The 24,615-nt window shown below is 34.5% G+C and overlaps 3 protein-coding genes across 3 annotated transcripts; 2 read left to right on the top strand and 1 right to left on the bottom strand.

Moving 5' to 3' along the window:
- Window positions 1-3,988: 3,988 nt before the first annotated feature.
- LOC133699628 (U-box domain-containing protein 17-like) lies at window positions 3,989-6,752 on the top strand. The gene has a single exon (XM_062122960.1). The coding sequence runs from the start codon at window positions 4,490-4,492 to the stop codon at window positions 6,641-6,643; it is 2,154 nt and encodes a 717-aa protein (XP_061978944.1). The 5' UTR covers window positions 3,989-4,489; the 3' UTR covers window positions 6,644-6,752.
- Window positions 6,753-16,924: 10,172 nt separating this feature from the next.
- On the top strand, window positions 16,925-20,215 carry LOC133699596 (G-type lectin S-receptor-like serine/threonine-protein kinase SD2-5). Its single transcript, XM_062122897.1, has 2 exons — window positions 16,925-18,236; window positions 18,366-20,215. The coding sequence occupies exons 1-2, from the start codon at window positions 17,213-17,215 to the stop codon at window positions 20,096-20,098; spliced, it is 2,757 nt and encodes a 918-aa protein (XP_061978881.1). The 5' UTR covers window positions 16,925-17,212; the 3' UTR covers window positions 20,099-20,215.
- Window positions 20,216-20,382: 167 nt separating this feature from the next.
- LOC133699597 (uncharacterized) lies at window positions 20,383-23,473 on the bottom strand. The gene is made up of 4 exons (XM_062122898.1): window positions 22,777-23,473; window positions 21,741-22,363; window positions 20,913-21,428; window positions 20,383-20,683 (listed from the first exon to the last, which is right to left on the bottom strand). The coding sequence occupies exons 1-4, from the start codon at window positions 23,027-23,029 to the stop codon at window positions 20,555-20,557; spliced, it is 1,521 nt and encodes a 506-aa protein (XP_061978882.1). The 5' UTR covers window positions 23,030-23,473; the 3' UTR covers window positions 20,383-20,554.
- Window positions 23,474-24,615: the final 1,142 nt, after the last annotated feature.

The raw sequence follows: 24,615 nt of genomic DNA, 5'->3' as shown, positions 1-24,615 counted from the left end.
TACCATACTGACAAGGTGTGCACTTAGAAATTCTACAATGGATAATCAAGTATGGGCTACATGTTTGCGTGTTGAGAGATAATATTGTTTTCATCCTTTTCCTTTTCTTCCTCTTTGTCCCTTGCATTTTGTTTGGTCACACAAATCTTGGGACTGAACTGGAGAGTTGTTGAAGGACTAGAGAATGATCTGGAAAAGGTAAAAAAAGTTGGTTGTTGCGTGTATTACACGCGCTAGCATCCGAATAGCCTTGCCACCTCACGACAATGCATGAGACTTTGTCCTAACTTTGATCGTGGTCTTTCTTGGTTTCATTGAATTAGTCTTCCTTACGATGTGATGCGTGTCATTATTGAAGCCATGGTGGTGCTCTAGTGACTTGGCCTTTTTGTTTTTTTTCTCTCTCTTTTTTCTCTCGTTTTGTGAGTCGACCTTCTTTTTATTGATTGCGAGATGCTCTCTTTGTTGTCTTCGGGCTTCTTTTGGGCCGAACAACCAGGCTACTTTTTGATCTTCTTCTATTTTCTTTTGGGATGGTTGAGCTAAAGGCCTAATCAATTGACAAGATAATAGTTGTTCGGTCTTGGATATTATACCTTTGGCCCAACAACTTAATTAGAAAGCATTGTTCAATCTCCTTTTTTTTAAGCCTAGGCTTTTTGGTCCATCATATTCCTTTGTTTAGGTGTAAAATTTTTTAGTAATATAATGGAATTTTCATTTTAAATCCTATAATGTTCTAAAAACTATTTTTAGTTTGTATAGTTTTTTATTTACAAATATATTTTTCTTATAAATTATTTTGGTTCTTATATTTTTTTTAAAAGTACAAGTTAGAGTCAATTTGATACGGCTTTTAACCTTGAAGCGTAATCCAAAATTAATTTTTATGAGTAATTTATTATAAAATAAGTTAAAACAATTTTAAGTTAGGAACATGCTAATAAGAATGACTCTAAGGTTTTTTTTTAAAATGTAATATAAGTTAGAATGTACAAGTCAAAAGTTAAGAATTTTAAGTTTTGATCAAATCAAAATTTTGACAAATATATATAAGCTAAGAATTATTTTTAATAAAACATACCTATGAGATTTATTTAAATTAAAAATTAAAAGAAAACTTAAAATAATTTATAAAAATCATATTAAACATAACTCTAGTCTTTATAATGAAAAACATGTTTACACTAAAATTGTTTAATAATATTTTATGTATATAATAGAGGGACTAAAAACACAATTTAAATATGAGTAGATTTATAATAAATACATTCTACACTTTAGTGTTTCAACGTACTATGAGGATATTTGAGAATGTGATAGTTGTTATTTTTCAAAATATTTCTTACTTGAAAATATATTAAAATAATATATATTTTTAAAAAATTATTTTTGATATCAGTATATTAAAAAAATTTAAAAATATAAAAAATATTAATTTTAAAAAATAAAATATTTTTAAAAAACTCTTTTAAAATATAAAAACAAAGAAGCTATTGCAGTACTGTAACCATCCATGGTTAACATGGTGGGGGGTGGAACCGCAACTGTATCTCCGCACAGGTTGTTGCCTAAAAATAAAATAAAGTTTCCTTTCCTTTCTTTTTGGAGCATCATCGGAGTTCGTGTGTGCTTTCTTTGTTTTTGTGTTTTTCGCTTTTAGAGTCAACTTGTCTTGTCTACATTTTATTGTCAAAAGTAGGTAAAATAAAATAAAATAAAATAATAAAACAATTGCCGATTTTCAAGGACTATATTAACTTCCACGCGCAAAAAGGACTCGCGTGGGCCACCCTTAATTGCATGCCTTTATTTCGTCAACCCTCGAACCACAATCCTATGTAATGCTGCTTCAACCTTTTTCTTTAATTTTATTTTCAAGTCACCAAAAAAAGAAAAAAAAAAAAAAAGAGAGAGGCAAAGCAAAAGTGATAAAACTCCTCAATCCCCCCCTTCCCTCCCTTTTCTGTGCTGCCTTATTGTTCTTCTTCAATCTACTATTTATTTTCTTTTTCTTAGACATGAATGGTGTTTGTTTGCTTTCTTTATAATGAAAGGAGTCACGTATGCCTCATTTCTTTCCTTGAAGAAAAAATAAAAGAGAGACTAAAAAATATTTTTACAAAAGTGGGTCTTTCTCTTACATAAAAAACTAGATGGATCCCACATTAATAAAAACAATATGTTCAAGTGAAATAAGCATATTTTTTTTAAAAAAAAAATTACGACTTTGATTATAGCCCTAATCGGTTAAGTAAGTTGGTTTTTTAAAAAAACAACAATAAAAAAAACTAAAATTAAAAGACAGGGGAAAATGATATAGTTTAATTTTCAGTTAATTAAATATAGAAAGATGAAATTGAATAATAAAAAAAAACCTGGTCCGAGTCAATCTGAGTTAGCATGATATACATGTGACTTGGGTAATAAAGGATGAGCCATCCCGAGGTCCAGGTCATGAGATCGGGATAACCCAATAGAAAAGAAATTAAAGAAAAATGCAAAGCTAATATCGAATGATGAAATTAGAAAATGAAATAAATAAGAATAAATAAGAAAAGATTTTAATATGTGTTAACTTGTCAAACCTATGATCTGGGTTACTAGAACATGAACGCTATACATGGAAAAACCACGAAGTTCAATCCCCAACAAGTCAAACTTTAAAGAATGAAATTGATAAAAAAATTAATTATATAAAAATTAGCTATTCAAAGGATGAGGATAAAAAATTGAAATAAAAAATAAATTAGATGGCAACTATATTTTTTTGATTGAATGGTGAAAATAAAAATAAAAATAACTTTAACAAAAGATAAAAAAATAAAAATAATAAGAATCAAATTGAAAAAAATAATATAGCATAAATTTAGATCGAAGGATGAGTTTGAAAACAAATAATTTTTTTTTTTACAAAAGGCCATGGAAAAAATTAGAAATAAAAAGAATAAGGGTGAAATAAAAAAAATATATTGAAAAATTAGGATTAAAGGATGAAATTAAAAATAAATAAATTTTTTATAAAAAGGTTCGAGAAAAAAATTTTAAAATTAAAAGAATAAGGAGTTAATTAAAATATTAATAACAAAGAGTATCAATATGAAATTCAAAGAAAAAAAGAGAGTAGAGAGAAAAACGCTAAAGAAACCAAACCACTACTTCTACACAAGCCATCTCAACAAGAAAAGGATACGGTGGAGAATCAAACAATATAATGAAAGAGAATTTTTGGTCGCTAAGAGGAGCTGCTTGCGTGCCTCGCACGCAATAATACGTGTTAACAACTATTTTTATTGAAATAATATTTAATGTTTATGAAAAAATTAAATTGGCAGCTCTACTTGATAATAACATAATATAAGGTGAAAAGACTATTATTGTTTTATTATATTTTAAAAATTAAAAAGACAAAAAAGTCTGTTATATGTCAACTTTAAAAACTTCAAGAGTTATTTATTGTGCTTAAAAATTCAAAAGAGAAACATCCATTCCCAATCAGTCTTAAGGACTCATGAGACTTGTAAAATAACTCAATTACCCCTATGCCATTGTTGTTTTAGAAGAGCAAAAAAATATATTATAGTAAAATAGGTATAAGAGTAGATGCAAGCGACCTATTGTTTGCTGGTGCTAAAAAATAAAAATCCAGCCACCGTTACAGTGGCCGAAAAATCAAGAGAAGAGTTTTTAACTTGTAATACTATTTTCAGGTCATTTTCACCAAAAATAAATAAGATAATCACCTTAAAAAACCAAAATAAACCTTTCAACAACCCAAAACACCCAAAATCACCGAAGAAAAGTTTGAAAATTGAAAAAAAAAGCTACAGATGCTTCACTGTTAATAGTATATTAGTTAACAGTGCAGATTAAGCTGAAAATGGTGTTCATTTGAGTGACAGAGACTGTAGATACAATGAGTTGTTAGTATCATCATAATCTCTCTCTCTCTCTCTCTCTCTCTCTCTCTCTCTCTGTATCCAGTCATAGTAGTAGTGGAAGGAGGTGGAAATAAATGGGAAGCACAGGAACCGGGACACTTATCCGTCAAAGCAATACAAGTCATTTTTCACCAAAACTGCATTGAATTTCTTTAATTCTCAAAAAATAAATAAAAAAAGAAAAGAAACAAACGTCATAGGTAGCTCAGTCCTCTTTCCCATGTCTCTCTATCTTAACGCGGAATCATCAATCTTTCTCTTGAAAATCCGCCCTCTTTGTAAAGACCAAATCTTCTTCTCTCTTTTAACTTTCAACATTCAAACAAACCATAATAAACAACTGAAACCCATTTTTCAATTTGCTCTTCTTCTCGTTTTATGAGCCAGGAAATTGTGGAGATTTTGTGGTTGCAGAGATCTTGATTGTTTATAAGGATAAAGAAACCAAAGGTTTGTGCTACTTCAAAATCTCTTCTTTCTCTCAAATTAAAGAAATAAAGATCTTCCATTCTTGTTGAAAAAGTTTCCTTAGAGGTTGGTAGTTTTTTATGGCTACTGCCGCTATATTTTCTTCTCTAAGGCGGCGACGATCGCCGTCTTTAGAGGTTTTCCTGGCACCGGTTGATTTTACCGACGTGGGACTTGTACAGACTCTTGTATCATTGTCAACAGAGCTGGTGTCTTCTTTCTCAGGGAAGTCACTCTTCTTTCAAAGAAAGAATTCTCGTTCTTTAATTCGTAAAATTGAAATCTTTGTTGTTTTATTGGAGTATCTGAGGGACTCTGGGGTTGGTTCTGCTTTATCTTCTCCCACATTTGCTTGTTTTAAAGAGCTTTATTTGTTGCTGTACCGCTCAAAAATATTGCTTGATTATTGTGTGCGATCCAGCAAATTATGGTTGTTGCTTCAAAACCATTCGATTTCAGGGCATTTTCATGATTTGAATCAGGAAATATCTACCCTTTTGGATGTTTTTCCATTGGATGATGTTGAACTGAGTGAGGATGTTAGGGAACAGATTGATCTTATGCAAACACAATCAAGGAGAACGAGGTTATTGATTGATAAGGATGAGGAGGCTTTGAGAGTCAGGTTGTTTTCGTTTCTTGATGAGTTTGAGAATGGAAGGATTCCTGGTCTGGCGGAGTTGAGGTTGTTTTTTGTGGAGGGTTTGGGGATTAAAGATGCCAAGAGTTGTATAACAGAAATTGAGTTCTTGGAGGAGCAAATTGTTAGTCACGAGGGAGATATTGAGCCCACAACTTCAGTGCTTAATGGGTTTGTCGCAATTGCTCGGTATTGTAGGTTTTTGCTTTACGGGTTTGGGGAAAACGAGGTGGAGTTGCAAATTGGGAATCAGAAGAGGCGGAGAAAAGGGTTGATTGCTCAAGAGATTGCAGAAACTTTTATTACAATACCCAAGGATTTTTTCTGTCCGATATCGTTGGATTTGATGCGAGATCCGGTGATAATTTCAACTGGGCAGACTTATGATCGGAGTTCAATCTCTAGGTGGATGGACGAAGGGCACTGTACTTGCCCCAAGACGGGGCAGATACTCATGAACACTCGCCTTGTTCCAAATCGGGCTTTGAGGAATCTGATCGTGCAATGGTGTACTGCTCATGGAATCCATTATGACCCTCCAGAGAATACAGATTCATCTGTGGAGGCTTTTGCAGCGACTATGCCTTCCAAAGCTGCAATTGAAGCCAACAGAGCTACAGCAACGCTTCTAATTCATCAGCTGGCAAATGGTTCGCAAGGTGCAAAGACTGTGGCTGCTCGTGGGATACGTTTGTTAGCAAAAACTGGAAGAGAAAACCGTGCTTTCATTGCAGAAGCTGGTGCGATTCCCTACCTTTGTGAACTGCTGTCTTCTACAAACTCTGTTGCACAAGAGAATTCTGTAACAGCAATTCTTAATTTATCCATTTATGAAAAGAATAAAAGCCGAATTATGGATGAAAAAGGTTGTCTGGGTTCGATTGTTGAAGTATTGAGGTTTGGACTCACAACAGAGGCAAGGGAAAATGCAGCAGCGGCATTGTTTAGCCTGTCAGCTGTTCATGACTACAAGAAGAGAATAGCAGATGAGGAAGGGGCAGTTGAAGCCTTAGCTGGCCTATTGAGAAAAGGGACACCACGTGGGAAGAAGGACGCCGTCACAGCTTTATTTAATCTGTCAACTCATACAGAAAATTGTGTGAGAATGATAGAAGCAGGTGCAATTGCAGCACTAGTCGGGGCTTTGGGAAAGGAAGGGGTTGCAGAGGAAGCAGCCGGTGCATTGGCTTTGATTGTGAGGCAACCAATTGGGGCTAAAGCAGTGGGGGAAGAGGAAATGGCCGTGGCAGGGCTAATAGGAATGATGCGTTGTGGAACACCAAGAGGAAAAGAAAATGCTGTTGCTGCACTGCTTGAGTTATGCCGGAGTGGCGGGACAGATGCAACTGAGAAAGTGCTCAAGGCACCGGCATTGGCGGGTTTGCTTCAGAGTCTGCTGTTCACAGGCACAAAGCGGGCAAGAAGGAAGGCAGCATCACTTGCCAGAGTGTTTCAGAGGTGTGGGAATTATCCATTGCAGTTTGGCGGATTAGGTGCCGGATATGCATTCGCTGGAAACTCAGCTGCAAATAGGGATCCAAGTTTTGTCAGCGAAGTGTCAGTGCCTGTGTCCATATCAGTGTCTGTTTTATAGTGATTAAAGTCCAAACTTTTCATTGTCTACCCTGCTTATAGATGTTCCGCAATATTTACGAATTCTTTCATTGAAATTTTAGATGATAAAGAGAGAAAATTTACAGAAATGCTATATCTCGTTTCTTTTGGAAGAACTTATAAATATTGTTGGCCCGTTACTTTTTATACAAGAAACATCAGTCAGAACAAAATTGAAATTATTAGATACACTTGTGTTAAACTCTAATGAGCGTGTCATGAGAACAAATGAAGCTGCTGCATATCATTTCTTGCCAATTAACTCTGCGCATAAAACATGCCTGAGACAGATGCAGTTGGTTTCTGGATCTGTGACAACATTGTTCTACATAGAACAAAGGTTGTAATCCTTCCCCGTAAGATGATACTGTAAAATCTTTGGCCAAAATCATAGGAATCTCGGCTCAAATCGTTCTCCAGTTGGTTAGTATTTGATGAACTGAAGTGTTCATTGATTAATATTCAAGCTGAGAGGTTTCTAGGACAACGAACAGGAGAAAGTATGTAATGTGCCTTATTTTCTTTTCAAAACTGCAAAGGGAATTCAAAGAAACGTCATCAATATTCCTTGTTACATCCACAAAGAATATTAGACTCGGGAGTCAAGATTGCAGATTCCATTTGTTTAAAATCACATGCAAGGGAAACAAGCATCTATGATCTATCAAGTCTAGATGGTCAAAAAGGGTTTGATCAGCATTTCTGTTCTTCCAAAAGTTCAAAGAAGAAGGCATCTCGTATTTTAACTCACCAGAGTTGCTTTATGAAGATTCCAAAGAAAGGCAAGGAGATAATTTCTGCATGCGGGGGTTTTCTAGGGACCAAACTGGTGGTGGTTTCTGTGGGTGATGGAAGAATGGCCCAGCCAACTTTTCTCCTTTTAAATAAATTCACCAAGAATGCTCTATTAGATTCCCGTACCACTACAGAATACAAGCAGAACACTATCATGTCCTTGATATCAAATAAAGAATGACGTGATGATCCACTCCGCTCATCTTCTATTCAAAAGTGAATGGGCAAGAGCAAACCAAGTACATTATGAACCTCACCTGGTAAGTGGCCTCTGCGTAGTACAGAATAATTATGTTGGCGCATGGACAGCCATTGAAATCCAAGCCTTGATGAGGGAAGTTCTCTGGAAAGTAGAATCTTCTTGTAATTGATAGTTTTGGTAATGGTGAGGTGTAGTGGGGCATGCCCACAATCGAAGGCCACCCAAAGTGGATACACAAGTAGGCCATTCATCGAGGAAATTATTACAGACTGCTGGTGGCTGCAGGACACAAGGATTTAGATATTTGGGAATAGTTGAGCTTATGTCAAGCAATAGCTGGTCCCTTTTCCTGTCGATATACCAACTGCTTAGATGCAAGTGGAATAAATCACTTCTCAGGCCTTTGATTTCTGCCGAAGAGAGCATCATTTCATTTCGAGACCTCTTTCCTTAGATCCTCAGTCACTACTTTATCTGTGATCACCGTCTAGATTCTAGGAAGTCGCCACCTTGACTGTTGGGGCAAGATCGTTCGAACTCAGCCTCTGTGCCACGTAATGTAAGAACGTGTGGAACTCTCAATCCTGATCTTGCTCATGTGCGACAGAAGGCCCAAAACTCAGCTCACTAACACGCTTCCCTTCGGTTTGGGTTGAAATTCTCCAGGCTATGCCGCAAATGATCATATCATGCTCGAAGAACTTCAATGCAAAAACATGCACGTACTACGAATCCACACATTGTGAGCTGCCAACTCCTAATATATATGAGACTTATTTTACATTTGGCTGATAAGAAAAGAAGGTAATATTTATTTATTTTTTATACATGATAATACAAAATTTATATCAATACTGATATGTAAATTAAACTCTATGTCTAATTAAGAAAGAAATTAAAATGTTAATATCATTACTACCAAATAGGTTAATTCTATTATATATAAATGCCTTCCTATTTATACATCATTTAAAATTTAAATAATTTAAAATAAATGTATAAATTCACTCTTAACCTATGCACCTTATTTGTACTTTATTTTAATGTTCAAAACCTTAAAATTGCTTATAAATATGTCTACAAAAATCCATAGTTAAAATATAAAAACTAATAAAATTACATCAAAATTTATAAAATTATGAAATCGGACCTTAGTTTTTTATATATTATGTTCTTAGTTATTGTTTTGTGTTATCTCTAGATCCTTTAAACAAAAGAACTCATAATTTTTGTTATTCTTTTTTTTTTCTTCTCCAATTGCTACTAATATTAAAAGAAGATTCCTTTAAATCAAATAATTAATAAAATTTCTATTCATAATTGTATTTTAATTTTTGCTCACCTCACATAAAATTATAATCCAAAAATAACAAAATTACATAAGAATTTAGAAAAATATTAATTAATAGATATGACAATATTTTTATTTGTGTCTTTATCTTTAATATTTTTCTCATATATATTGAAAAAGCTCTTCAAAACTCAAAGAAAAAAAATTTGAAAATAATATAATACTAATATAATCATGCTAAAAGTCAATGGAGCCCTGACAAAAACAAAATTATTCACATTATATACCCTATGTATTTGTGTTACATATAGATTTCATTTGAACAAAGAATTCCTTTAGATAGGTCTCACATGATGAGAAGCTATTTTAATTTTTCAATATTAAATATAAATACTAATATATCCTTAATAATTTGCTCACGTATACATTCACATATAATAAAAATGAATTCTTTAAAATAAAATGAATATTAAAAACTATAATGATGATATTATTATGTTAAAACTTAAAGGAGCCTCAAATATTTCTTTTCATATCATTTTATGTATTTGTATTAGATATAAATTTTATTTAAAAAATAACTTTTTTAGATAAAAGAACTCACAATTATAATATAATAGTACCTTTGGTAGGAAAATATAATATAATTTTGTAATGTTAAAATATAAGTATTAATATGAGATCCAATGCTTTATTAAGTTTTTTTTTTTAGAAACATAGGGATGATAAAAGGTGTTCACGGGCTGGATTTTGGTATTACTCATAAACAAATTTGAATACAAACTATTATTCAAACCCGACCCTTTACCCCGTGGATATGAATTTTAGGTACCCGAACTTAATCCAATCAGGTTTTAATTACCCATTTAAGTACCTATTATTTAACTAGTATAATAAAATATGAATATAAAAGAAACCAATGATTTATTTAGCCTAGTAGCTAAAAGAGTATATATCCGATCAAAACTCCAAAGTAAATGTACCAATAAAGATAGCAAAATCTTGACTAAGATCCAATAAATCCAAATTTCAAGATAAATTTGATTAAAATATTGAATCAAGTATTGCCAAATTTGCAATATCTCTTTCCTTATCTCTTTAATTTAAACACTTTAATTATATTATTAGTTATTATGTTATATGTTCTTAGCGTGTTTATTTATATTATTTGACATAATTAGTGAAACACCCAATTTGTTCCCTTTAAATGTTATTGTTGTCTTATTCCTAGACCAACACCTTATATGATTAGACAAAGAGTTCAAGTGTGAGTGAGACTTATATCTACTTATGCTCATTTAAACTTTAACTCATATCGGAACTCACCCTATGAATGAGGTATCGTGAAATTATTTCCATTCTTAGGTTGCATAAGATGAAGAGGTCGGGTTACCCCGCTACCATTCAGGCAATTTGAGAGCCTGAAAAGTCTTTAGGAATAGACAATATGAGTTTGAATCTTTATGAGCCGAATCTCATCTTTTAGAATGAACCATTGATAGGGCACTAATAAATAACATACCATGTCATACTTATTCATCTTGAATTGTAATTTATTAGATCTTTACAAATCTGTAATGAAAAAAAGAAATTAAGGGATATAATATGATTACTATTGAGAGCATGAGTGTTGGGTTAAAAAAGATTAATGTGAAGAGAGGGACTGCTTACCAATAAGATTTGAGTTCGAGTTACCAGAGTATTGGATTATTGTGAGATGATGTCTTTACAGGATCAAAATGTATTCTAAAATCAATATGGAGATATAGCTCAATATTTGGGTGCAACACCTACATTTCTAAGCTGTGATAGGGTTTTGAGACCCATAATACAAGTGTTTCACCTTTGACATTATAGATATGATTCCTACCATTGACGAATACGATTCTTTATTGGATTGTTCAAAATTAAACTTGGAGTATTTCTATAAGCCAAGAGATTGAGCTCTATCAAATTATGATTGGTTGACTAAAATCAATTGAAGAATGGTTGAAAAAGATGACTAAGTGGGGGTTGCAATCAAGGTTGGTTCTAGAATACATCAAAGCCTATATTTAAGAAAAGATTACATTATGAAGAGAATAAGATTTGTTTGAGAATTTTAGCTTTGAGCATTTAAGGTCTGATTCTTTTCCTATTGAAAAAAAAGGTATGACCAACTTTAAGTGTGTAATTGCTCTTAAAGTTAATCCAACAATAATAATTTTAGCTAAGACCTTTTTATCATTGAATCACTATAGAAAAATAAAAAAAGGTTATTTGAGGTGTTGTTTGCAACTATTATTTGTCTGGGACATGAGCCACATGGTGGAAGGAAATATATATGGACTATTTAGAACCCCAAGGCATTTACATTTTAAAATAGAGAAATTTGTTTAACCCCTACTAAAAGAGATATGAAAGAATACTTCTGAGAGGATGTTTTCAATCTTGAGAAAATCTCTATTTCATTGGAGGACACAATGTACTTATTTCTCATCTTACCTTGTATATTGAGGTGATTATACTTGAGTTTCATCGATGGGGGCTTAATGTTACATTAGTTATTGCTTTAATTTGGTTTTACAACAATTAGGTTATGAGAAATTCATAACTCGAACCATTGGACCAGCTGAATTCTATGAAAATCTTAGAATTTTAAGGAATTTAATGGAATTAGTCAAAAAATTTAGAAGTATCCTGGTACAATCACAATCACGAAGAACGTAGATGGAAAAGCAACCTTGTATTATCCAATATGGTAGAAAATAAGAGAAAAAAACCTATAAAGTTCCACTATTTGAAGGATCTTAAAAATCAATTATTTAGACTATAAAAGATATGCAAGAAGAGATTAGAGTCCAACAGAAGTCCTACAATGAAGACCTGAACTCTGAGCTAGAGGAATTAGCAATAAAAATAAGAAAATTAGAATCTAACTTAACCAACTAGGAGCGGACTTTAATCATAGTGAAGAAAGAAATAGATAACATTTTAGCCAAATTACAAAAGCACTAGCAAGCCTTTCAGGAATTGCAAGAAAAGTTCAACTATTTACATAAATAAAAGAAAGGCAAGAGCGTAGAATAACAAAAAAATATCAAAAAGCCCAGGCTGAAATAGGAGAACTAAAGTAAGCAAATGAAATACTTTGAAAGCTAAGCTAGCTACATGCCAAGTTAATCACACATATCGATTACCAACCTAATAGGTTCATTTATGTCAAACAACCTTTGATTGAATAAAGAAATAATGTAATATGAGAAGCACAACATTAGGGCTTAGAAACTATGAGCTATTACTTTTAAGCTAAAGACTCTAAATTTTTAGCAATGAAAATGGGTGGAACAATGCAATATTTGGCCAAAGTCCTAACAGTGTTAAGAGACACATTTATAAAGTTCCTTAAGCAATTTGCGACTACATTAATTAAATAGCAGAATATCCTAGCTTGAGGACATGAAAGGATCGAATACTTTAAATTTTAAAGAATCATATATTGAATAAATCAATTTTTATTGAGAAATAAAAAAATATTTTTTTATCAATGGCTATATAGTATTTAATGTGTCTTTGTAGAAATCCCTATCAATGGCAATATTCTTCCTGAATTGACTAAAGTTCTTGCGAGTTTAAAGTTCTTAGCAAAAATTTTTCCAAGATAAATAATGGCATGTAATGCCAAATGACCCATCTTCGAATATATTATAGTAAAATTGTTGAAATCACACATGATGAAAAACTAACAACCCATTTCTTTATAAAAGCTTGATTGGCGATGCCTTGATTTGGTATATGAGGCTTGGAAATACCAAAATAAAAAATTAGAGAGATTTGGTAGACGCCTTTATCAAGCAATAAAAAATTAATATTAATATAGCCTTTATTAATAATAAATATGCTTTACATGAATAAAGACATTGTTACATGTAATTAACCAATTGATTACAAAGTATATACACTACAGAAGGATGCAACCATTTTATAATAAAAGAACGTAGGCATTTTTTAGTGAAAATGTATATGGCCATGTATGGTAGATGGTATGAGAAACTCCAAGGAAATAATGAAAATAACATGTTTGTTATACGATAACAAAGCTTTAGTCAAGAGTGAAGAAGTGTTTCTTGCACAACAATAGTGAATGAAAACTAGACCAAAGTGAGTTCATGTTAGATACTATTGTATGAGTGTTTAAGTAGTCAAGGGTGAGATACCTCTCAAGTTGTCAAAATTGTTTTTACTTGAGAGGATGTTGATCACTGATAGTCTCATTTTTTATACCATATTTTATGTATGAAAAGAAAGGTGAGTGAAAGCCTTATAATGTTGAGTGAAGCGTCCATTTTCATGAAGTTAAATTTATAATTGGAATATCATGCTAGAGAAAAACGTGAACACTATTTATAAGTGGTGTGCATGTCATCTAGTTGAGTGATCCTTTAATACGAGCAAATGTGAATAATAGTGTTTACATAGCCAATGATGGAGTATTGGCTAGAACGAGTATGGAAACAAGTGTCAATTGACTTTTATGGATACTGCTTTATGATAAATTAAAAAGCTAGATAAACTATTAAATAAAGAGCGAATGATTTAGGTAGAAGTGGAGTGTATGCTAGGCTTTTGGACAAATAGACTCTTGTAAGAGTGATAAACTTTTAATGATAATGTAATACTCAAAGTATAAAGACAAGTGAAAATCAATTTTCACAGGCTTCCCCTATGATTAAAATGGAAAGCTAGTTAAATTCTTGGACGGAGAGTGAATGACTCATAGAGTAGTAACATATGAATGCTAGGTTAGAGTAAATGATAGGCTCATACTTTTGGATGAGTGGTAATCTCTTGATCACATTGTAATACTCAGATAATGACTATCACATTCAAGATCGGTGGTAACATTTGTAGAGGAAAAATTACGATAATGGGTCAAACTCTTGTGAATGATAGATTCTATCAAGCCGTTAAGGAAGATAAAGCCTAAAAAGCCAATTGACTTCGTACAAAAAAGAATAGTACGATGATATTAGTTGGAAGATAGATTTCTTTACATAAAAGGGATTTAAATGCAATGATGTGCAATAAGCACACTATTTAAAGATGCAAAGGGAACTTGTCGCCCACTTGCACAATGAAAAGATTGGCAGGCAACATGTATCATATGAATATGAGATTAGAAGACAAACCACTCAAAATCAAATGAGAGTTAGCTCTAAAAGATAAGAAACTAAAGTAGTGTAAAGCTTCTATAGATCATTAAGGATAAAAGAAAGATATGGTGCCATACCATTTATCTCCAAGTAGGAGATTGTTGAGTGTGGATACAAATGGAAAGAATCAACCATTGCTTAATGATGGCTACTATTGTTGATTAAAAATGAGAAGGCCTGTCCTTCATTTTTAGCTATAAATAGAGGGAGTTTACGAGAGCAAAATATGCAATAAATTAGGCAAAAACAACAAAAGTAGTTATGTTAACATCAACAACAAGTAAGCCCATAAAAATACAAAGATGTGAGGAAATTACAAACAAGTGTTGGGAGTTGAGTGAGAGGTGTTTCTCCTCCATTGTTGTAATTAATGTTTTCTCTCTATATAATAAAATGAGTTGCTCCATAGCCATAGACAATTGCTTAATAATATAAAATTTTTGGGTTTTGTGTCTGGACATTAATCTTTCGATCATAATAGAATTATCCATAAATATTCCATCTATTTAGACTTGTATTTATTGGGGTTAGGTGAAATTATCATCTTTACTTATATTAAGGTTGATTATATTTTACTTTCATATTTAGTTATATTTATTTTTATGTTATTATCAAACTAACTTTATTTCTAAATGAAAATGATAGAATATTTTTTTTAATTGAAATAATTATCTACATAAATTGCAAGAACTATTTTTATTTTTATTTTTTTTTAAAGACATGAAACTTTTTTACAATAACATGATAAGAACATATTGTTTCAATTTTAAACTATGCTTACGAGAAAATATACACAATTTTTAAAACATAATTTTTAAAAGTTTTTATAATAAATAGAAATTGATTTTATATGTTCTATTGAATCAATTTATAAAAAATTTATAAAAAATATTATATATAATTAAATAATATAGCACAAAAGAAAATTAAAAAAAAAAGTCACTTTGAAAAGAATCAATCACGGAAAAGAAAGGACTGTTCTCTTATGAAAATTCAAAAGGAAAAGCTAGACTTCCAAATAGTCGTGTTCAAAATCTGGTTTCATTGGTTGGAATTTGGAAACTAGTTGATAAAAATAATATCAGGGTCATTATCCAACTACAGCTGGCCGTGACCAAGCATGGGTAAAATTAATTAAGAAACTGAGCAAGGACCATACGCCGACGACTCTGGGAACGAAAGTAGTTATCACGGGTCAACAATTGTAGGGATGATAGACCATTCTTTTCGTCAACAAATCTTTTCCAATGATCTTGTTATATCAAAGTTAATTGTATTTACGGTTTGTAGTTTTAAAATGATGTATTAAAGTAAATTATTAGCTAATGCTGGTTAGCAGCTTTTGATCATGGCTGTGCTGCAGCTTTTGATCATCTTGTGGTCTCTACCATACCTCCTGGAAGCACAAATTAATTATGTTAACACAGCACAAGTATCTACATCATGGACAAATCTCTAGTGCCAATCGGATCATTCTGTGTTTTGCTTGTGGATTCTACACCGACTATTATGGGGTTTTTTTTGCCGTCGGGATAGCCAAAACCTGGACAGATTGGAGTGTTGGGAATGTTAGTCGGTATTTTAGCCATCTAATATGGTCGGCGAACAGAAATAAGCCTGTTTGCGAGAATGCAACTCTGCAGCTTCTCCCAGAAGGAAATTTGGTCCTGAGAGATGCAGATGGGACTCTGGCTTCATCTGTAAATTTGACTAGTTGGTCTCCCAGAAGGTTATTATTATTATTATTGTGTTTTTTTTACGAGTATCCACACCTCTTTTTACACCAAGCATCCTCGAAGAAGAGTCAATTTTCCACGCCTGTCATTCTCGTTCTCGGCTGTTGGGTCTTCAATGGCTGCCGTGTTGCTTGACGAGGACTATTTCAGTATTATTCTAGACCTCTTATTTATTTATTTTTGGATTTTTTCTGCTGGTGGGTCTATAATGTTTTCTTATAACTGAAATCTGTAAACAGAAACAAGTGAGATATTAAAATAATGATACCAATTCTAGATATTATATATGAATCTGAATCATTTTTTATAGAAATATTATTTTTCCTAAAAATAAAAATTATAGAATATAAAATTAACACACACACACACACACACACATATAAGCAAACATGGCAAGAAGTTCATAAATATCAAATTATGTTATGTATGAAAAATACTAAAAAAAAGATAGGTTAATTTGGTCATCCCATAAAAGTATGGAGTGAGATTAAAACTCAAGGAATGGGAATAGCACTGCACAAAATATTAATGATATTTATTATTTATAGTATATGGTCAATTAAGTGTCATGATTTATCGAGTGATTTCCAATGAAATTTGTAGCACATACCACCTTAATTCTAAGTTTGCTAGAAGAATTATTTGATTTTTGAACAAATTCATAAGCACTCAGGCACAATCTACTCTTTTTTTCTTATTAAAAAAAATTGTATAAAGAACAACTAAATATTTATTAAAATTAAGAAATCAACACATTAAATAAAATTGTATTGTTCTCTACAACAAATTGTGGAGACCCTAAGAGAAAAGTGAGAGCGAGATGTGCTTCCGGGACATATTAAAATCAAGAAATTAACACATTAAAAAAACTTTCAATATGCCTTGTATGTTTGATATGTATATTGACTAGGTGGTTTGCATCACTGTGTAGCCATTAACATATTTAATATCAATTCAATCTTGAGTATGAACCTATTCTCCAATGTCACTTTCATTTGCTCCAAATGGGAAGATAATGCTTGGATTTTGTTGTCTCATGTTTGCTTGAAGTTAAAAGAAAAGTCATGATGGGTATTGCGAGGAACTCATACAACAAGAATCGTAAACTCTTGAGGGTAAACGTGCCCGCTATCCATGGCTGGTAATAAGGACGGGGAAATTAAAGAATTTTCATTGATGGGGCAAATAGCATCACGTTTTGTGTTAAAAAACAGGGAAGCTTCCTAAGTCCTATGGCTGCTGCTGCACTGCGTTCATTTGGTGTTGTATAGCAACAGCATTTATTGATCTGTATTACATTCCAGAGTAATACCATACAAAAATAGTAGAGCTCATGGCTATATGGCCTTTGAGTGATATCCTGCTAGTGCAGCTTTTGATCATGTTATCTCCTGCATACTTCCTAGAAGCTCAAACTTATTACTCCACATCACAAAAATACACATCATGGACAAACAATTTGTCCATTCCAGCGAGAGGCTTTGATTCCTACCAAATGATCTTGTTGAGTGAGTCTAAGTCTTTTGCTTGTGGATTTTACTCCAAAGACCAGGAAAATGATTCCTTTTATTTTGCAGTTGTATCATTCCATATAATATATTATGCAGATGCTAGTTATTATTTGATTCTTCAGAATGTCATATGGTTGGCAAATGAAAATAAGCCTGTTGGACAGAACGCAACTCTAAAGTTACTTCCAGAAGGAAATTTGGTTCTGAGAGATTCAGATGGAGCTTTAGTCTGGTCTACCAACACGTCTAACATGTCTGTTGCAGGTATAAAGATGATGGAAACAGGGATGCTTGTGCTTCAAGACCACAATAATAAGACTGTGTGGCAATCTTTTAGTAATACAGCACATGTGTCCATTTCATGGACGAATAATGATCCCATATCAGACATGCCTTATAAAATAATCATGATGCACGGAGCTGGTTTTTCTTGTGGATTTCACTCCAAGGACCGGAATTCCTCCTATTTTGCAATATGGAAGCAGTCGGAATATTCTGGAGATGATGGTCCGGAGGCCTTATGGTTAGCAAACAGAAACAGGCCTGTTGGTGAGAACGCAACTTTACAATTTTTACCAGATGGAGATTTGGTCTTGAGAGATGCTGTTGGAACTTTCGTTTGGTCTACTAACACATCTAACATGTCTGTTGCGGGTATGAGGATGATGGAAACTGGAAACCTTGAGCTTTATGATGTCAATAACAAGACTGTTTGGAATTCATTTGATCATCCTTCTGATGTACTACTTCTTGGGAACAAATTAGTGGTAGGACAGAAGCTGGTGGCAAGTGTTTCGAAAACTAATAGATCTGAAGGTGGCTTCAACCTTTTTGTGATCCCACAAGGTTTGTTTGCTTCTTACCAAGCTACTGCGCCACAAAAGTACTTCAAATTTTCAGTTTTTGGGGGCATAGACAGCCTCCAACTAAGTCATGATGAATTCTCTGGTAATCTTGCTTTACTTATAATGTCAGCTTCACCTGATGAGCCGAATACAATGCTTACAAGCACCGTTAAATACTCAGCGACGGCTTACATGAAATTTGATCCTGATGGGCATCTCAGAATTTATGATGGCAATATGACTGACGGGGTTGATCTGTTGACAGATATGATGAGTGCATGTGATTACCCAACAGCTTGTGGTAATTATGGGCTGTGCTTAAATGGACAGTGCTCGTGCCCAGCAGGATTTGCTCCAGCCAATACCTCAAATGATCAAGGCAACTACAATTGCTGGCAGATTAGTCCAACCACATGTGAAAATCCAAAATCCCATTCTCTTCTTCCACTGAAAGATGTCTACTATTTCAATTATGTTGACCCTGAGGCAGCGGTCCTGAATGGAACAGACATGAAGAGTTGTAAAGATGCATGTTTGAAAAACTGTTCATGCAACGCTGCTCTATTTAAGTATTACGTTAATGATTCTCATGGGAATTGTTTTTTGCCGTCACCAGTTCTTACACTAACGGCTGATGGTAAGGAAAGAAACAATTACCAATCTTATGCCTTCATCAAAATTTCTAATGATGGAGAGAATGGAAGTGCTTTTACATCTTCTATCAATCCTACATCTTCTATCAATCCTAAAATAATAGCAGGATCAACTATTGGAGCCATCCTTCTTATGAATTTAATTGTTGGTCTATGTATTATGGTTTTGAGGAAGAAAAGAGATCGAGAGGAAGGAATGGAAGACTTGAATCAACTATCAGGAATGCCCATGAGATTCACATACCAAGAACTAAGAGTAGCAACTTGGGATTTTGAGAAGAAGCTTGGAGGAGGAGGGTTTGGATCAGTTTTTGAAGGAATTCTAGAAAATGGAGAAAAAATTGCAGTAAAGCGCCTAGATGCTTTAGGCCAAGGGGAGAAGGAATTCTTGGCTGAGGTTAAAACTATAGGAAGCATCCATCATGTCAGCCTGGCGAGGCTAATTGGATTCTGTGCTGATAAATTGCATAGGCTTTTAGTCTATGAGTTCATGTGCTGTGGGTCTTTGGATAAGTGGATTTTCTGCAGGGAACCACTACTACATCCTCTGGACTTCCAAACTAGAAGAAACATTATCATGGATATAGCAAAGGGGCTGGCCTATCTCCATGAAGAATGCAGACAAAGAATAGTCCACTTAGACATCAAACCACAAAACATTTTGTTGGATGCAAATCTGCATGCTAAGATCTCTGATTTTGGCTTGTCTAAGTTGATTGACAAGGATCAAAGTCAAGTGGTGACCACAATGAGGGGAACTCCTGGGTACTTGGCTCCTGAATTATTCAGCTCAGTCATCACAGAGAAGGCAGATGTTTATAGTTTTGGAATCGTAGTCATGGAAGTTGTCTGCGGAAAGAAAAATCTGGATAGGTCACAGCCTGAGTGCATGCATTTGCTCCCTATTCTTATGAAGAAGGCACAGGAGGATCAATTGATTGATATGGTTGACAATAGCAGTGAGGATATGCAATTGCACAGGTTAGAAGCTGTGGAGATGGTGAGGGTTGCTATTTGGTGTCTGCAAAGTGATCACACCAGGAGGCCTAGCATGTCAACCGTGGTCAAGGTCTTAGAGGGCACCATGGGTGTTGAAGCAGACCTAGACTATTGCCTTCAGAATGCAACAACAATGGCAGCAATAAGAAGAGAGGCAGTGCTGGGCAGTACTGCCACATTGCTGCCATCACTACTATCAGGACCAAGGTGAACAAAGATCTTTTGCGAAATATATGTGGTGTTTATGTTTCTCTGATAGGTGTTTTACCTTCAGTTCTCTTTATATCGCTATTGTAATGTTATCTGGGAAATTGTTCAAGTAGCATAATGTGTGCCAGGAAAGCATGAAAAACTGCAAGAAACTGCTGGCTACAATTAGCTGCTTACTACAAGTAAAATAACTACTCCGTAAATTCTAGCTCCAAGTATATCACTGCAATGATTATAACTTCTCTGGCTTTTAAAGCCAGGACTTGCCATCAGTTTTCAGTTAAGTTTTTGAGGTAAAGAATTACTTTTATAGCCAACAAAGAGCCAAATATACATGATTCCGGTTAACATATTACTATTAACATTGTGCTGATTTAATTGAAGCTAACTCCCAAGAAACCTCTTTTCTTTTCGTTTCTTTTTCTTGAAGCTGCAATTTTTCTTCGCAAATCGCAACTCATTGCTCAGGTATAATGATGTCAAAGTCACTAACAGTCCATTCAGCAACTTGATTAGGGGCCTTGAATATTTCAGTTCCTAAATCAATGGACATCCACTGCCTCCTAGCCGGAGGAGTCCCAGGATCCTGCAAAATAAGTAATAGCCGCCATATGTTAATGTCAAAGAGCTTTGTCCATTTTAAAAATTCATCATGTCACTTCCTTTTGGCCTCTGTACAAATTTCCTTCCGTTTCTAGGATGCAGGATTATATCTAGTGACTTCGAGTTTTGAAAAAACTAGCAAATTTGAAGCTCTGAATCTGTTCTAAGGCCATTTAATCCATAAGAGAAAAGTGAAAGACAGAAAAGCAAACCTGGTAGAAGTAAAGTGATTGCGACAACCTCCCAACATCAAGTTCCCAAGTTCTCGGGTCACCAATCCAACCCTCACCTTGCTTGGTAGGATATCCATACTCTCCCCAAACTGGATGTGGCAAAATCTGTAATATCTCCTGAGGCTGAGGATTGCTATAGGGATCACACAAACTATAAGGAACTTCAAGATGCTCTGCGTTCCCCGGAGAACAGTACAAGTGATAGGCGGCATAAGGGAAGCGAGCAGTGTCATTGCGATGGATACGTGTTCCATCGGGAAATGTATGGTAAGGAGGGCACACATTGAGGTTGTTTGGATGGCACCATGAACTTATGTTTGGATTTACGATCATTTCGCTGTATCGAGTGACATCTGAAGTAACATTTCCATCGCAAGGTTTCCCATCGTTCTTCCAACAGCTTCCCATGTCCATCAGGTAGAACTGGCTGCTAGGACCCCCACCATTGATTACATTTAAAGTGAACCTTACTTTGAAGTTTGGTGATTCCGGGATCTGCATATAGTGCACGTCAACTCCATCACTCACAAGTTTGTTTGGCTTGTAAGTAAAACCTGCATTAGTGCATGATATAGACTAATTTTTCAACCCCTAGATGTCACTCGTGTAAATCCACCTCCCCTGTGAAATGTTTGCAGGATTTGACCTACATTTCAATCTATTTCTATGCATCATAATATTTTATCTACATCGGAGGCTTGGCAGAAACAAAGAAAAGGTTTGGCACTCGCTTTGTTTGTATTTGAACTGTTGAGGAATTTGAATTATGTATATTAATTAGATCAAAGAATGTAAAGGAGTACTCACAATTTTTGACATACCCCTTGTTGGGTAATGGTACCCACCAGAAACATCATGTGTGGCATCTGATCTCAAGTAAAGCATCAACCATGGATACTTTGTTGAGGTCCTCAAAAGATGATGAAAAATCCAACTTCCCTTTCCTACCTCCTTCTCCCATGTCACAGAATGGTATGAAATGTTATCCATTAGTCCCTTGCTCAAATCTGCATCCAAATCCCATGACCCATAAAACCTTCCTTTAAGTGTCGTCCTATTAGGCCCTTGCAACGTGGTGTAATCATGATAAATGAATGGCTGGTTCATGCACCCTTTTCCAAAGCAAGGGAATCCAGTGTCCGGGCCGAAAGGCCCCACTCTGTGGCCATTTTTGGGGCACTGGGCTGAGTAAGTGTCCATGTTGCCGCTCTTGAGCATGATCATCCAGAATTGCCACGGATTAGGAGTGTCTTCAACTTGACATTTTGAGCCTAAATAGAGTTCCTTATCCGCAGCATATAGGTTTACATCATAAAGGGCATTTGGTTGCACTCCTAGAAAAGGGTTTCCAACACTAAGCTTGTTATCTTCCTCTGTGACTCTGTGGACCAATGCATAGGGCAAGGAATTGCAGAGGGCGCAGTTCTTTTCTACAAGACACAGAATTCAGAAACAAAATAAATACAGATCATAAATGTTCGAGTACTTTCTTCTCACAACTTACTACAGAAACATAGAAGTTATACAAACCCTTCTCTTCGTTAAGAAATTGTCTATTCTGATTTCAAGTTCTTGCTGGGAATTTATGCATTTATTGGATTTATAAAACTCAAGAATCATAAACAGACTAACTCTTGTTCACTGAAGGAAAGGTACCATTGTACTAACAATCTACAACATGACAATTTTCTATCCAAAAAGGCAATTCAATACGGTGATAAAGCAAACAGATCTTCCTAAATTATCACCAGAGATACATGAATACTTTAAACAAGCATATTTGGCTTCATTGCATCCAGGTGCAGATAGAAGACACGCAAAGAAAATGGCCTGAAAATCTTACCTTCTGCCTTCGGAGAAGCCTTGTATATGTCAAAGCAATCTGCAGCTCTTGGGCTGCCCATAGAAGGAACTTCTTCTCCAACCTCATTGCATTGATTCCATGACTCTATTGCCAACCTTAAACCATCTCTTCTCATTCCAGGATCGCCTAATGCTGATACATACTCATTTCCAGCAGTAGCATATAAGGCTCCTGAAAGAATAACCACGGCCAGAACAGGGAGAAAATAAACTGGGTTCTTCTTTCCATCCATTGGTTAGAATAGAGGAAGTTTGATATCACACATGTACATAACTATATATAATATGATAATGAATTGAAGAGACTCAGTAGAGATGTAGAATTCGAACTTGATTGATTGAGAGCCAAGTACGAAAAAATTGCTCTAGACTTTGGTCTTACTTTCCAGTTGCGAGGAACATACTCTTCCTCATAATGAAAGCTCTACATATATTATTGTTAATTTCCTATGTGTAACTTCGGTCGGTACAAATTCCCGTTCATAGGGGGCTACTTATGCCTTTCTTAAACTAACTCTCGCACCAGAAAAGAAAGGGACAAACCAGAATTTTTAATGAAAAACAATATAAGCTTGGGATACAAAAGGACTTTTGGTTACATCTGTTTAAAATCATATTCACAAAGTTAGAGAAATCACTGGAAAATAGTAAAAGTTCATCTTCAGCCTATGCTGTAAGGAAAGGTGCCATTTCTAGCTAACTTCTGTAGACGTTAAAACCTACCCTAGCAAGTCTTCATGTATTCCAAAAGGACATTACAATAAAAAAGTTTATACTACTTCGAGTAAATACTTGAGGGTATACGTATAGAGTTATTGAGCCGTTATTCTGCAGAACAAGCAGAGGAAAACCAAAATAGGGGATTCTGGCCCTTCTTGCTGATAATGATCACACATCGCATTACAGTAAGAATCTGACAATGACCCTTCTTGCCTTTGATGGACCACGGGTTGGCTGCACATGCTAAACTTATTACGGGTTCAAAGTGGGACTGAAAGTGGAACAATTGTCCTAGTCTGTGCAAGTTACATGAATGCTATTATGTCAAGTGTAATTGTAATTTCTAGCTCTGCAATGCAAATTTACTCCAAATCCTTCACTGTCTGTGATGCAAACCACACATTGACTGTAACAGTGGGTAAGGGCATTAGCATAACTAATTTGGTCTTAACAAGCAAACATTGATGTCTGCAGCCTTTCTAACTAGAATACTAGTTGTTGGTTTTCTTTAAAACAAAGTGATGCCTCTATCATATCTGGAGTAAGAGAAAAGTTTCTATATTCTGTTCTTGAAATGCAATCAATCCTTCAGACGCAAAACTTGTTGACAATACAGGACCTCAACCTACTGCAGGTGTTTATCCAATGCAGCCAAGGATTTGGACCGATTTACTTTTGTTTGTGGGCCTGAGGCTTACCAAACCCAACCATTCTTTCAGCCTTCATTCTTATCAAGTGCTAAGATCTTCTTTTTTTCCGAGGCTATTAGCCACTGTAGTGGTCTTTGACATAAAAGCAAAAAGTCACATCTCCAGAAACCAAAAATAAGCAAAAGGTAAAAGAAGGAAACAGATAGATTTTAAAGGAAACGAAAGGAAATGATTAAAGAAAGAAATCTCCAAATCACTAAAGCCATAAAGAGAGAACTGTCAGTCCTAATTGTCCAAAATATGCCCCCATTTCAAAGCCCTGGTAGCTGGTTCATACCAAGATACAAAAGTTCACGAGCTACTGATGCAACTACACTGGCTATGTGGACAGAATTATAGACCATAATTCTTGTGAATGAACTTTGGGTGATCCTGCACCTAGAGGATCA

Source organism: Populus nigra, chromosome 7, assembly GCF_951802175.1.
Source record: "Populus nigra chromosome 7, ddPopNigr1.1, whole genome shotgun sequence".
Lineage (NCBI taxonomy): Eukaryota > Viridiplantae > Streptophyta > Magnoliopsida > Malpighiales > Salicaceae > Populus > Populus nigra.
This window is presented reverse-complemented; position numbering and strand designations above follow the sequence as displayed.